The sequence below is a fragment of the Chinchilla lanigera genome, unplaced genomic scaffold (genome assembly GCF_000276665.1).
Source record: "Chinchilla lanigera isolate Chin_1 unplaced genomic scaffold, ChiLan1.0 scaffold00027, whole genome shotgun sequence".
NCBI classification, from domain to species: Eukaryota; Metazoa; Chordata; class Mammalia; order Rodentia; family Chinchillidae; genus Chinchilla; species Chinchilla lanigera.
Window position 1 is genome coordinate 20,982,201 of NW_004955428.1, and position 13,651 is coordinate 20,995,851.

The 13,651-nt window shown below is 34.9% G+C and overlaps 1 protein-coding gene across 3 annotated transcripts in view; it reads right to left on the reverse strand.

Annotated features, from left to right (window-relative positions):
* Usp53 (ubiquitin specific peptidase 53) overlaps nucleotides 1-13,651 on the reverse strand; it is a 65,574-nt gene that overhangs the window by 24,394 nt on the left and 27,529 nt on the right. For all 3 annotated transcript variants that reach the window (XM_013515269.1, XM_013515270.1, XM_013515271.1), the window contains 8 exons: nucleotides 10,969-11,103; nucleotides 8,376-8,489; nucleotides 8,213-8,295; nucleotides 5,748-5,853; nucleotides 5,040-5,186; nucleotides 4,096-4,245; nucleotides 743-905; nucleotides 117-269 (listed from right to left, as the gene is read on the reverse strand). In XM_013515269.1, coding sequence (XP_013370723.1) covers nucleotides 117-269; nucleotides 743-905; nucleotides 4,096-4,245; nucleotides 5,040-5,186; nucleotides 5,748-5,853; nucleotides 8,213-8,295; nucleotides 8,376-8,489; nucleotides 10,969-11,103 — 1,051 coding nt within the window. The remainder of the gene's footprint in view (nucleotides 1-116; nucleotides 270-742; nucleotides 906-4,095; nucleotides 4,246-5,039; nucleotides 5,187-5,747; nucleotides 5,854-8,212; nucleotides 8,296-8,375; nucleotides 8,490-10,968; nucleotides 11,104-13,651) is intronic.

Here is a 13,651-nt window from a genome sequence, read left to right on the forward strand (position 1 = left end):
AATTTAACAACCATCTTCTGTATAGTTATAACCAACAATTACAGGTTCAGTAACTGAGGAAAACAGAAAGGTTAACCCCTCTTGGAGAACATAGAAACAACAATTTAAACACGCACCTGGTCCTCTACCACCACTTGTCTGAATGTGGTTCCGACTAAATGATGAAATATTAGTGGTTTGAAGTTTCTGATTATCTCTCAGTTTTGCCTGATCACTACATCCATTTTCTTTTAAATTATCCAACCTATAACTTGCAGGCTTTTCACATCCTTGAAAAGATAAACAACAATATATTATTCCCTTCCTTCCCAGTAGAAGTCATGTTGCAATCATCTTTTTAGGTATTTTTAATAATGCAAACAAAATTACTTAAAACTTAAGGGACTGAAATGCCTTAACGATTTCTAGAAGCTTTGTAATATGTCAAAAACTGGCCTAGCTGCTTTGAACTGTTACTGTTTACTGAATCATTTTAAATCTCAATATTTGCTGCTACAAAGAGCTATCAGCCTCTTGTGTCTATACGACCATTACAGTGGGTAACTCCTAAGGTACTTCTGGGGCACTGACAGGGAAAAGTTCCACTCAAAAGAAATACAAAAAGCACTGGAATTTTCCTGACCCAACTTTACTGAAACCCAATTTTGAAATTACTCTTAGAATTTACCTTATACTAATATAAGTATTCCTAGGTGATTCTGATCAGAGAGAGACATCAAAAAATATTTATGAAAAGAATTACCCATATTTTCTGCAACAGATTTGTAATGTGACCAGCTGACAACCTGCCTGAGTGCATCTTCAGTAGAAACTGCTGTGCCTTCTGGGTTTGCATAGAACAGAAGCAGGGGCTGGAAATGGCACCGAATGCACTTGGAGACCACATCTTTCCATCGAGCGCCAACCTTTTTAAAAACCACGATGAATACAAACAAAACTTTAAAATCAATGTGTTACACAAAAAAGGACGGACTTTCTATTTTATTTTGTATTTAAAAATTTTAAAGATATTCACATGTTGGCAGTTCAAACATTATATAATTAATTTTGAATAATAACTAGCCTAAATAAAAATCTCTTTAAGATTCTCATTTTTAAAAATGATAGGCAAAAATGATAGACTTTTTGTATGAAGAATTAATGGTCAGGGCAGGAAATGTAGCTCAGAGGTAGAATGTTTGTCTAGCATGTGCAGTCCCCTGGGGTTCAATACACAGGGCCAAAAAAAAGGTTTAATTACCATAGTTTAAAAAGCTCTCCACATATATAGCTGACTGACTTTTCAAAGATTCTAAGGCAATGCAATGAAAGAGTATAAAAAAGTCTGTTGAACAAATGATGCTGGAAAAACTGGATGCCCATATCAGAAAAAGAACTTTTACCCCATTACCCATAAAACAAAAAATAACTCAGAATGGGTCATGTCAAAATTGCAAAATTTACACAAGAAAACTAAAGAAAATCTACAACCTCGGGCAAGTCAAAGATTTCTTAACATAGCAAACAATCTGTGAGAGGAAAAAATTATAAAATGGTCTCAATCAAAATTAATAACTTTCTGTTTGGAACGAGAAACCATAATAAATTGAAAAAATAACATCCTACATTTAATACAGGACTAGTGTACAAAATAAAGAATTCCTACAACTCATTAATAACATAATCCATTTTGAAAATTGGCAAAACATTTGAACAGACTTCACCAAAAAGGCATGTAGTGCAGCCAATAAGCACTTGAAAAAATACTCAAAACTTTATCATCCACGAGGGATATCCAAGGTGCAAGATAATAGGCTAAAAGTAAAAAGGCTGCCAACATGGAGTGCTGCTGAGGACTCAGGAGTTCTCATGTGTTGCTTTTTTTTGGTACCAGGAATCAAATTCAGGATGTTGTGCTTGCCAGGCAGACGCTTGGACCACTGAGCTATATCCCCAGCCCTTCTCATGTATTGCAAATAGGAAAACAAATCAGTACAATTACTTTGGCAATCAATTGGGCAATTCCAAATAAAGTTTAACAAACACTACAAAAAACCCCAGATTATCTAAAAGCAATGGGGAAAAATATACTCAAAGATTGCTTACTCCTCCACAAGTAAACAGATAAACTGTTATAACAGCCATGAAACGAAACACTACAATGAAAATGAAGAACTGATACAAACAGCATGAATGAATCTTAAGGACATACTGAGGGAAAGAAGCCAGATTTGGTATATACAGAGTCTGCCCAAAAAATGTCTTATCAGGCGAAAAAAACTTATACAACTATTTTAATACTGAATTTACTGAGACATCAGGAAATTAAAATAAGTCTCCTTTGGCCTCTACAATTACAAGAAGTCCTCAAAGTGGTGGCCATTAGCTTCCAGATATCCATTAGTACAGTGAACTGGAGAAGTGTGCGTTCATTTTTTGGGTGGACTCTGTATAGGAAAAGACCCTTTACATGAAATTGTATAAGTGGCAAGGTTAATCTCTGGTGAGAGCAGTCATTTCCTGAGCCTCAGGTGATGTGGAGGGTTGACAGCAAAGATTTAGGACAGAAATTTTATGAAACTGTTCTATATCAGTGATGGTGAACCTTTTAGACTCTGAGAGCCAAACTGCAACCCCAAACCCACCTATCACAAAGTAAAAACCCCACAATTACACCTGAATACTTGAGTTTGAGTTTAGACAAATCAACTGCAATCTCACTGTGAACTGTTATTTGCATTTGCTGGTAGCTAGCAATATGCTGACTACAGTTTCAAGAGTCATGCATATATTTTCTTTGATGAACTGTAAAAATCTTTTGTCCATTTTTAAAAATTAAACTGTGGTTTTACTAATAAGCTGTAAGATTTTTAAATATATTCTGGACATCGTCTTCACTGGATATATGTCTGACAAATACTTTCTTCTAGTCAACGACTCATTTCATTCTAACAATATCTTAGTAAAGAGCAAGTTCTATGTTTCATGTTTTGATAAAGTCCAGTTTCTCAGCCATTTTTATGTCCATACTTACTGAATGCTAAGAAATCTCTCTACACAAATAATCATAGTGCTGACAAATAGCCCTTGACTATATATTAAAATTTAAGTAAATAAAATTTCTTGCCATCCATTATAACATACTAAGGAACACCTATATTTACATCAGGTTACCGCTTCATAATAGGGCTCTCAAAGCCAGGAAGCTGAGAACAACACTTCCACTATAAATAGTTTTCAACTATGTTCAGTCTGAATCCTCTGCACAACTTAAAAATTTTAATTATTTGCCTCTATATCAATTAACTCAGAATCCAAGAGTCCAGGCACATTGCGCTTATTAAAAAGTTCCACAGGTGATTTCCCTGCTATAAAGAACTATTACTTAGCCTGGTGTGGTGGTTGATGCATATACCTGGTAAATCCAGCTACTAAAGAGGCTTTAGCAAGGATTACAAGGTCAGTGCCAGTCTAGGCAATTTGCTGAGAGTCCCTGCCTCAAAATAAAAAGAATTTTAAAAGCTGGAGATATAGCTCAGTAGTTCAGTGGTACAGTGTTCGCCTAGTATGCATGAGGCCCTGGATTTAAATGCCCAATACCACTAAAACAAACAAATGAATGAAGAAGGAAAGAATTTCATTACTTTTCTTCACAATATTATAATATCTACACACATAATTCATCAAGACATATAAATTATAAACCATATACACATCTAATTTCCCCTAGTACATGCAAATTTGAAAATGTGTCAATAGAAGTACATTTTCACTACAAGTTATACAAAGCAACTATGAATCATCTACACAGAAACGCATATAGCAACTATATATCAGACAGTAGGAGCATCACTGTCTGATCACTGTCTGTATCAGTAATAGTTACATACTTGTATATTAACATTTACTAGTCAAATTTTCATTATTCTAGAAACTGGGTTAAAATTCGGCTTCAAAATAAGCCAACTTTCAAATATAAAAGTTTGAATTTAATGCTATCATCATTCTATTCATCTATTATTACACTATATGTTAAGTGTATCATCATTTTGTATATTATTTATTCCTAAAAAGTGGAAAGTCACAGTACTTCCAGGAAGTGAAAATCTTACTTACCTCTTTCACATTTGCATCATCAAAAAATACCCACTTGGAACTCTTGGTATGAAAGGCAAAGGCACAATAATGTCTGCTGCTATAGCAGATCATACCAACAAGATGAAGTTCACTATTTTTGGCATTTTCATCAGTAACCCTATAAAAAAGCTGTTTAAAAAATAATAATGTACATTTAATACCATACCTTATAAAACAAAGGATAATTTCAATAATCACATATTTTACTTAAGAAAAAAATTTTGCACGCATATTACCCCAATCTAATATACTAAAGGCACCACTAACACTGCAGCATGACAGAATTACTACTTTTAATTAGGCTATAGAAACTTTAAGTCCCATAAAATGAATTCACTACAAATTAGTTCAGTAACACAGCATTTCCAATAACACGTGACTGATACATACACTCAAAGTATGAGATAGATTACATACTCTCGAGAATTCTTTTTTTTTTTCTTTTTGGTACCTCGAATCGACCTCACAGCCTCACGCTTGCCAGGCAGGTGCTGTGCCACTGAGCTATATCCCTGGCCCTCTTCAGAATTCTTGAGTCACATATTTGGACATCCATAAAAAGGATCTAAATTATAATTACCTGAAATTTCAATTGTAATGTGAACCAAAATATATTAAAAAAATAACAAGCATCCCTTTTCTAGGTTAATATTTATCATATAAATATAGTATCATTATCATCATCACTTGAGATTGAAAGAGCATAAGACAGTTTCATTTGTAGTCAAAAGCCATTACTTTATGTGGGAAAGGCATTCCAGTTAACTTCATTTGATTAAATTTATCTGCATCAGAGTACATCGGAATATTATTACTTCCTTTAAAAAAATTTACATTCTGAAAAGTAAAGTTAAATGTATCATGATATATAAAGATGTTTTAGAGGAACTTAAAAGGAAAAAGAATGAAAACAGTTACTATACCCCAGGAAGATAAAGATATGTCCCAAGATTCCGAACAACATCTTCAGTTAAGTCAGAATGCTCAGAATCCCAGACTAAACCAATTGTAACAATCTCCGGGCAATTCATTAAAACACGGCGAATTTTTATTTTTTGGCCACAATTACTCTACAGAAAAACAGAAAAAGCAAGCATTGAAAGATCAAAACAGATACACCACAGATAAAAGTTACAGTTTATGTTATATAATCATAGTCTGAACATATCTCAAGTCTTTCAGTATGTTAAAATTTACTTCTAACTAGATATTTGACTTAATTATTGATTAAGCAAGAAGTTATTTTGAATTAAAGTACTGATATTTTGATAGACCTATTAGATTATTCATCCAAGAAAAACAGAAAGTCCTTGAAGTCATTAACACTAGAAAAAAAGAATATAATTTACCATGATTATTCAAAGAAAAAAAAACAGTTAAATGATACATTGTAGAAGTTCAAAACTTTCAGGTAACATGTGTTACCTTAAGTCCTTTAAAAGCCTAAGACATCTTAAAAGAATATTGCTAAGATAATAACTCAGATGGCATAAAACTATTTAAAATAACTTTAAATAATAATAAATTCTTAAAATTAACTTTATATAGAATATTTACATGATAATTTTTGAATGCCTAGTCTCAAATTTACAGACACAGAAACATACTAATATTCTTCAAATTATACTTACTGGACATTTCCTATAATCATCTACTGTATTTGCTGTTTGGAGCAATTCTGCAAACATTTCAGGTTTCAAGCGTTCATGCCTTTCCATCATCCTTTCAACTTCACTGCTACAAAAGATAAAAGTAGTCTCAAATCCAGTCTATGAACTTACAACAGATCTACATACGATAGATATTAATTTGTCAATATAGGTGAGAATTACTTCTAAAATATGACTTTGTCCAAAAAACTGACCATGAAGTTTCTACAAAGTGAAAAAATTTGGCAGCTATACGATAAAAAATTAGGCCAAGTATGGAATAAAACAACATGAAATTTTATACTTTTGTCTGGGACTACATGAATGAGGGCAAGATGCTCTATCTGGCGGTAATTCTAAGGCAATGCTTTCTTTATTATCTTACTTAGTAAATACGGACTTTCATTTCAACTCTGTCCTTACAAGAACAACAAAATTATAGAAAGGTTCAGTCTTTGGCCCAAAGTAACAAGAAGCAAAGTTATCAACTTCACCTAAGAGATGGCCCTATGTTGACGAAATGAAGAAGAAACAGCCAAACTTCAACCAAATATATGCCTTTGTTCCTAGTACAGGTTCTAGTTATTTTATTAGAAACTGCACAGTTTTAATACATTATGGGCAAAGTGTGTCACTATTCAGTCACCCAAAGTCATATTTTTACATATCAAGATTTTAATTCAGTATCTTTAAGCAACTATTCAAATATTTTAAAAAGGGACTGTCAAAGCTGGAACATTCTCATTAATTTCCATTCTAAATGTTCTGGTTCTGTTTAATAATAATTTAACTTTCATGGATACAGGTTACAGTTCAATGGCTTAAATAATTTACAAGTATTTAATAACTAAAATTAAACCTTTCTAAAACTCTTCACAAGCATACTACAAAGCAATAAATATGATAAACTCATTTAAACTGAATATTATGGTTTCATAAAACTCACAATTTCAGAGTAGAGGCCTCCTAGACAAATTCTAAAGTCAGATAAGTCTGAATTTCAATTGTAATCCATCCACTTAACAGATTAACTTCCTTAAGCCCATTTCGTCTTCAATAAAATAGAGTTTTTGTTAAGGTTTGGATGAACTTATAGCCTGGAATTTAGTAAGCATTCAGTAACTGATATTCACTACTAATTACCAGTAAAAGAGTTGGAATTCCATAGTTTTTAATTTATGGTGTGTCCTTGTTGAAATAACATCCCCTTCTACACAACTGACTGTATTTGATAGGAACTTAGAGAGAATGTTTCTATATACCAGTATTTCCCAATTTCATTTGTATTTATAAGAAAAATACTAAACACACTCAAATAAACAAACATTAAGAAAAAGTGTTACAGTCAAGAAATCCAAAATTTAAATAATATGAAATGGATGAACACATAATATTCACTTTGTGCACAGACAGAAACATTGACAGCATGTCACCTAACTTGTGCAAGGACACATTCTGATTGATAATTACCAATCCATATTATATCTTTTGCATAAAAATTTCTGGTAACATTTACAATCTTCATTTTTTTTATCACCTATCAACTCTTTATACTCTCAAGTACCAAGAAAGTATTGGAAAGTATTCAATCTCTATTACATAACAATCAGGGATCATGTCTGGATCCTTAACTAGCTACTGTTTCACAGACAGAGAGCTGATAAAGGGAAGGGGCAAGCAGGAAAGCATGACAAATTTTAATTTAAGCCAAGTGTTGAGGCCTCAAATGCAATCATGCAAGTGAGGATTATGTTCACATTTTTCTTTTTTTCTGCTTACCCCAGCTTTTATCATCATGAAAGGACGGAGTGGAGCAGACAGGAAGCCTAGCTACTATAAAGGGAGCCACTTAACAAAAACAAAGAAATCATTCTGCAGTTCTATTTACCACTGACTGTCATTTTAACCCCCCTTCAGAGTTCAAAAACGTGTAATAATTTGTGTACATTTCACTAAATTGTTCATATATAGGTTGGGCATCCTTGATCTGAAAATCAAAAATTTGAAATTAAGTTTTTTGAGTGCCAACATAATGCCACAAATAGAAAAGGACACACCTCGCCTCACTGTGACCAGCTGCAACCAAAATGCAGGCAAACTAAACATACCGTCTAATATTACCTTCAGGCTATATATGTAAGATATACATATATGAGATCTAAATGAACTTAATAGCTAGACTCTGGTCCCATCCCCAAGCTATCTCATTAGGTATAAATGTAAATATTCCAAAATCTGAAACCTGAAATAATTCAAGTCCCAAGCACTCTGCATAAGGGATATTCAACCTGCATTGAGGCTAAATCACAAATAGTATCCAACTCAGATAAGCATCTCTTATGGTATGGGGGGGTAATTCATATATGCTATGGTTTTCAGAATAAATGTTCAATGTGCTTAAATGTGTTGTTAACATGTTTGTTAAATATGCTTTCATAGTTCCTTACCATAAGGCTGTTGTAGAAATGTACCGCACAAATTCTGTAAAAGGTAGTGGATCTGATGATGCTCCACAGCTACGACACATACACTATAGGTAAAAACATATGTTTAATCTATCGATCACAAAACGTAAATATCATATCTAATAAAATAAGTGCACCGCTTCACCTGTTCATACAGAGTCATAGCGAACTTCTGGTGAGTGATGCAAGACTTGGACGTGCACATGTCTGCGTCTCTGCTCGGCACTATGTGAAAATGAATCCTTTCCAATATATTTTCCTAATTTAAAAATCAAACAGAAATGAGTTGCTAATATTGCAAAGAACGCTTCAAAACACAATTCTCTTCAACTGAATATTTTCCAAAGTGTAAGTTTAGAAGTGGCATACATGTTGTTAGCCTTTCAGCTTTCTTCTCTGACCAGCAGTTCAAATGTTCAATTATTCACCTTCAGTAATGTCAGCTAAAAATAAATGTTTAATGAAACATCATAACACATTCTTTTAATAAAAGTTTTAAAGATTCTTTAAAACACCAACTCACAGTTACAGACATCTAGAATTTAGCATTAGAAAACATAGTTGTGGTGGACTGACAACTAGTGGTCAACTTATAACCCCAGCTGAACTAAGCATGGTGCCGGGTGTGGGAGGACCACCTGAGGATTGCTGCCAACAGCATACGAGACAGCACTGGAGAAGCACATAAAGGCTGTTGGGAGCTGGTAGAAGCTGTTGGTTCTGTTGGAGGAAATTGTCATGCTGGCTTTCCTGATGATCTTGACTGTTTTCATCCTCCAAGGAGCTCGGTGCCTTGTTGGCACTGAGAATAGCTTCAGTTCACTTTGGAGGAGCTCTGGTCCTCACTCTGAGGATCACCTCCTGGCTCTGGAGGGGAAGAAGGTACACAGCTCAGTCTCCTGAAGAAGCTTGCTGCATTGGCTTTCCTGATGGTAACTTGGCCATCTTGATCACTGGAGGAGCTCGGGACTTCATGGTTGCTGAGGATGGCTGTGGTACCTTTCCGGGGAGCTCTGGTTCTTCTGAGCCTCGCCTCCTGGCTCCAATGCAGAACCCTCAGCCTGCTAGCACAGATCCTTTATCCCGCTGGCACAGACTTCCTAGATTCCACCACTGACCTTTGGGCCTTCACAGCGTAGATCCATGAAACAGGCCTGCATGAGATATTGTTATGGGCTCTAGGCTTCCACTTGCATTCGTGAGAGGCATTGTTATGAGCTCTAGGTCTTAAACTGACTCATGTAGGACATTATCGTGGGATCCAGGCCCTCAACTGGATTCTTGGTCTATAGTGTGTGGATAGATTTCCTGTACTCTTTTGTATATCATTCTTTAGGTGACTATTATAAATAATCATATAAAATACGTGTCCTGTATTACATTGTGCTTCCTTGCAAAGTAAGTCCCCGAAAACCAACATAATAGTTTTCTATATTTCTAACATTCTTATGTTAAGAAAAAGCAGGTAACTTTTCCTGAATTTCCAGACATTTTATGAACTATCACTAGCATGTATTGACACATTAATCCAATATATGGTGCAAAATATATCTATTTTATGCAGTGGATCAATTTTAAGTAGAAAAATATAAAAAGTATGTTTCATTATTGTGTGCAGTGTTACTGGCACATTTTAATTATGCAGAAGTATGCCTGGCATTGAATTAGTTAATAAGTTTTCTATCAAAGCCAGGAAACCATAAAGATGCTCATTAAGAGCAAGATAAAAGCATATTTATGCCAAATGAATTCTACAAATAGTAAATTCTACAGAAATCCAGGAAATTGATTAAAGTAGTCTCCTCATATCTTACCCAATAAGCTTAGTTTGATCTTTGACAAAGCTATAGGATAAAATAGTTCTCAACATCTCAGAAATGTGTACAAAGGCTATTAAACAGAAATATAACAGATGTGGAGAAACAGAATGGAACTACCTCACTGAGAAAGTTCAGAGAGAAAGCTAAAAGATAATTTTGAGGCTAACTGAAAATGGCCTTAAATGTCAGAAGAAAAAGTCTAGATATGAATTAAAAGCAAACATTAACCTGAAGAAATTTATAATAATTTGACAGCCTTAGAATAAGAAAAAGTGGTAGCCAGGAAATAATATGAAAAGGAAACCTTTAAAAGAATTTGTGCAGGAAGAATTTACAGAATTTGCAGAATAGAAAAAGGCCCAACAGAAAAGAAATGGAGGTATCTTAAATGCAGGTGATATTACCAACACATTTAATAATCAGCACACGTATTTCAGAAGGAGAAGGTCTGCCCCTAATCAAGGGAATGCTCTAATTATTAATACGGTGGTAACAGAGCTATGACTGTCAACATGGTGAGTAGGTATCAGAACTACTGTCCCTGACAGCTGCCCAGCAAGATCTCCTTCTGGCCATTAGTCCCATGAAATGCAAAATATTGCTACTGGGAATGTGTTGGACATGGAACATTGACTTAAATGATATAGTACACACATAGCAGTATTTTTTCTCCAATAAATACATTTTTAACGTATTGTTGTAAGCTATTACTCAGTGAAAAGCAATACACATAATCAAAACCAAAGTACAACACAAAGCACAGACGGATTTAAACTGAACACAGAAGAATGGGCAACATATGGATCCAGTGACCAGGTCTGACACTTTTGCATTTTTACAAATTTTTGCTGTATTTGTCTCAAAATATACATAATTAAAGAATAAATTTTTAAAGTAAGGGTAATCAGAAACACTTACGAAGCACTCTGCAGCATCATCCATGAGCCCCAGCTGAAACCGCTGCTCACCTCTGAAGCTTTCCGCAAGGGCGTGCCGCAGGTTATCTGAGGGCAGCGCTTTCTCCCGACTGTGCTGAAACTGCGCAAATGTTGTCTGGAAATCAAAAGTACAACGAACAGTAAGTTTCATGCCAACAACTTAAAGCACATTTTTAAATAATTTCATTATAACATAAAGAAGTTTGAAACACAAACTTAGAAATCAATACAGAACAGTCTTTTGCCCTGAAATTTCACACAAAACTCCATTATTTGTGTCAGTGAATGTAGAAGTGGTTGTAGCAGCTTCTAAGTCAAATGTTAAAGTGCATGTAAGTTAGACGTGAGCGGTTCTCACATCCACCCTGAGAGGGCTGAAGTGACCCTCAAGGCCTCTGATTAGGCCTGAGGTGACGTCCATTTCCAAACTGTTCTCCAGATGATTCTGATAAGAGTTATTTAAGGAACAAAGTTTAAGATTAAAATCATGCTAACAAAAACATATCATCACATAAAAATGATGGGAATTCACTCGTCTTTTAAAAGAAAGGTGAGTCTAAATGACCTTTTCGGGTTGTTTGTTTCTTTCTCTAGGAACTCACGTAAACTTCAGAAAATGACTAACTGGTTTAAAAAGCAAAAGTTCAGATAATTTTAACAGGATGACAATTTCTCACTATGATTACACTAAAGATGCTTTTTTAAAAATGCCAGTGTACCTTTTACAAGGAGAGTCAGGAGATTTAATAATTATTTTTAATTTTTTGAGAACCTTACTCACCATAATTGTCCATTTTCCTCATTTAGAGAATTTTTTTAACCTAACCATAAGAAGCCAAAAAAACATTATTCAAGACTACGTGACAGTGTTTACCTGAATTCCATTTTCCTTAATGAATTTAAGTACAAAAACTTTGAGTTGTCTATGAGGTACATATCCATAATCCCAGTTGCCTTGAGAGGCTGAGACAGGAGAAGCACAAGTTCAAAGCTAGCCTGGGCAACTTAGTGAGACCCTGTCTCAAAATAAAATAAAAGGACTGGTGACATAGCTCAGTGGTACAGTACTTGCCTAGCATGTGTGGGGCTCTGGGCTCAATCCCTAGCATAAAGACAAACAAAGCTTTCTAATGAGTTGTCTTTTGTTTTGTTTTATATCAGGAATAGAACTCAGGACCCTAAGCTTGCCAGGCAGGCGCTTATGCTGCTAAGCTATATCCCCAGCCCATCTAATGAGTTAGTTTTATGATAACTGTGGGGAAGAGAATAAGAGGAAAAATGGGAAGATTTTCAACAACACACCAAATAAGAATTGTTCATGTTCTTTATCTCAAGAGGTTGTATCATCTTAGAAAAAAAAAAAGTTTTTTAAGGCTAACACATTATACACTAGGAAACTACTTCAAGAATCTGTTCCTCTATGTAAAAAAGTCTCATTTATAAATAAGAATTAAAAAATAAAATGCCACCTGGGAGCAGTGGCGCACACCTGTAATCCTGGCACTTGGGAAGCTGGAGCAGGAGGATCATTGCGAGTTCAAGTTCGAGTTCCACACACACACAAAAACACAAATAAAGAAAACCCACATCCAATTTTTTAAAAAAAAGCCAAATTAAGCTGAATATGAATGATAGCAATTCACTAGTCTTTTTTTAAAGGAATTATAATGATTTTAGCCATTATAATAGTTAATATGATGATTGTGAAAAGATGCAAAGAACACAGATTTCATCTCGTATTTAAATAATTAACCTGTCCAGGCCACATTTAAGGTATTGAACCTACACAAGGCTGTTACTCATTCCACACCTAGTGCTCAATTGTCTAGTACATGGTGGGCATCAGTCTACCCTAGAAAACAGGGACCTTGCCCCCTGTGGAGCTTACATGCAGTATAGTAATGCAAAGGCAAATGAGTAATTATGTAATGTGTCAGAACGTGATAAGATAAAGAACCCAATACAAAAGAGAAAAAAGACTACCATGGGGTTATGAATGCTGGGGAAGGATAGAGAGATGCAGTTCATCTTTTACCTAGTCAGGAAAGGCTCAGTGACAAAAAACATTTGAGAAGAGGCATAAAGGCACAAGGCGTTACAGCCCTGAGGACACTGGGAAGAAAAGTATTCTAGACGAAAGGCGTAACAGTGAAGAAAAGACTTGGAGGTGGGAGCTGCACTCAGAATCAGTGTGTATGAGTGCGGTGCCTGGGGAGGCGGGTAGGATCCTGGCTATGAATGTGTCAGGCCAAGGCTAAGGAACTGAACCACACTGGTTTTCACAACGGGACCAACCACTCAAAATTTACCATGGAGTAAATAAAATGTGATGCTGTAATTTGACCTACGTTCATTCTTCATCCTCTGACAATAACTCTATTCTACCATGTTCAGAAAAAGAACTTCTAAATTTTCCACTTTTGGTAATCCATTCAAACAGACTTTTCATGAACATGAAGAAATTAAGGCATGCAAATTTTAAAAAATTTTCCTGTGTATGTATGAGTATGTTCATTAACAATATTCAAGAATATAGAAGAGGGGGCTGGGGATTTAGCTCAGCGGCACAGCGCCTGCCTGGCAAGCATAAGGTCGTGAGTTCAATTCCTGGTACTGGAAGAAAAACAACAAAGAAAACAAACAAAAAAAACAAAAACAGCAAA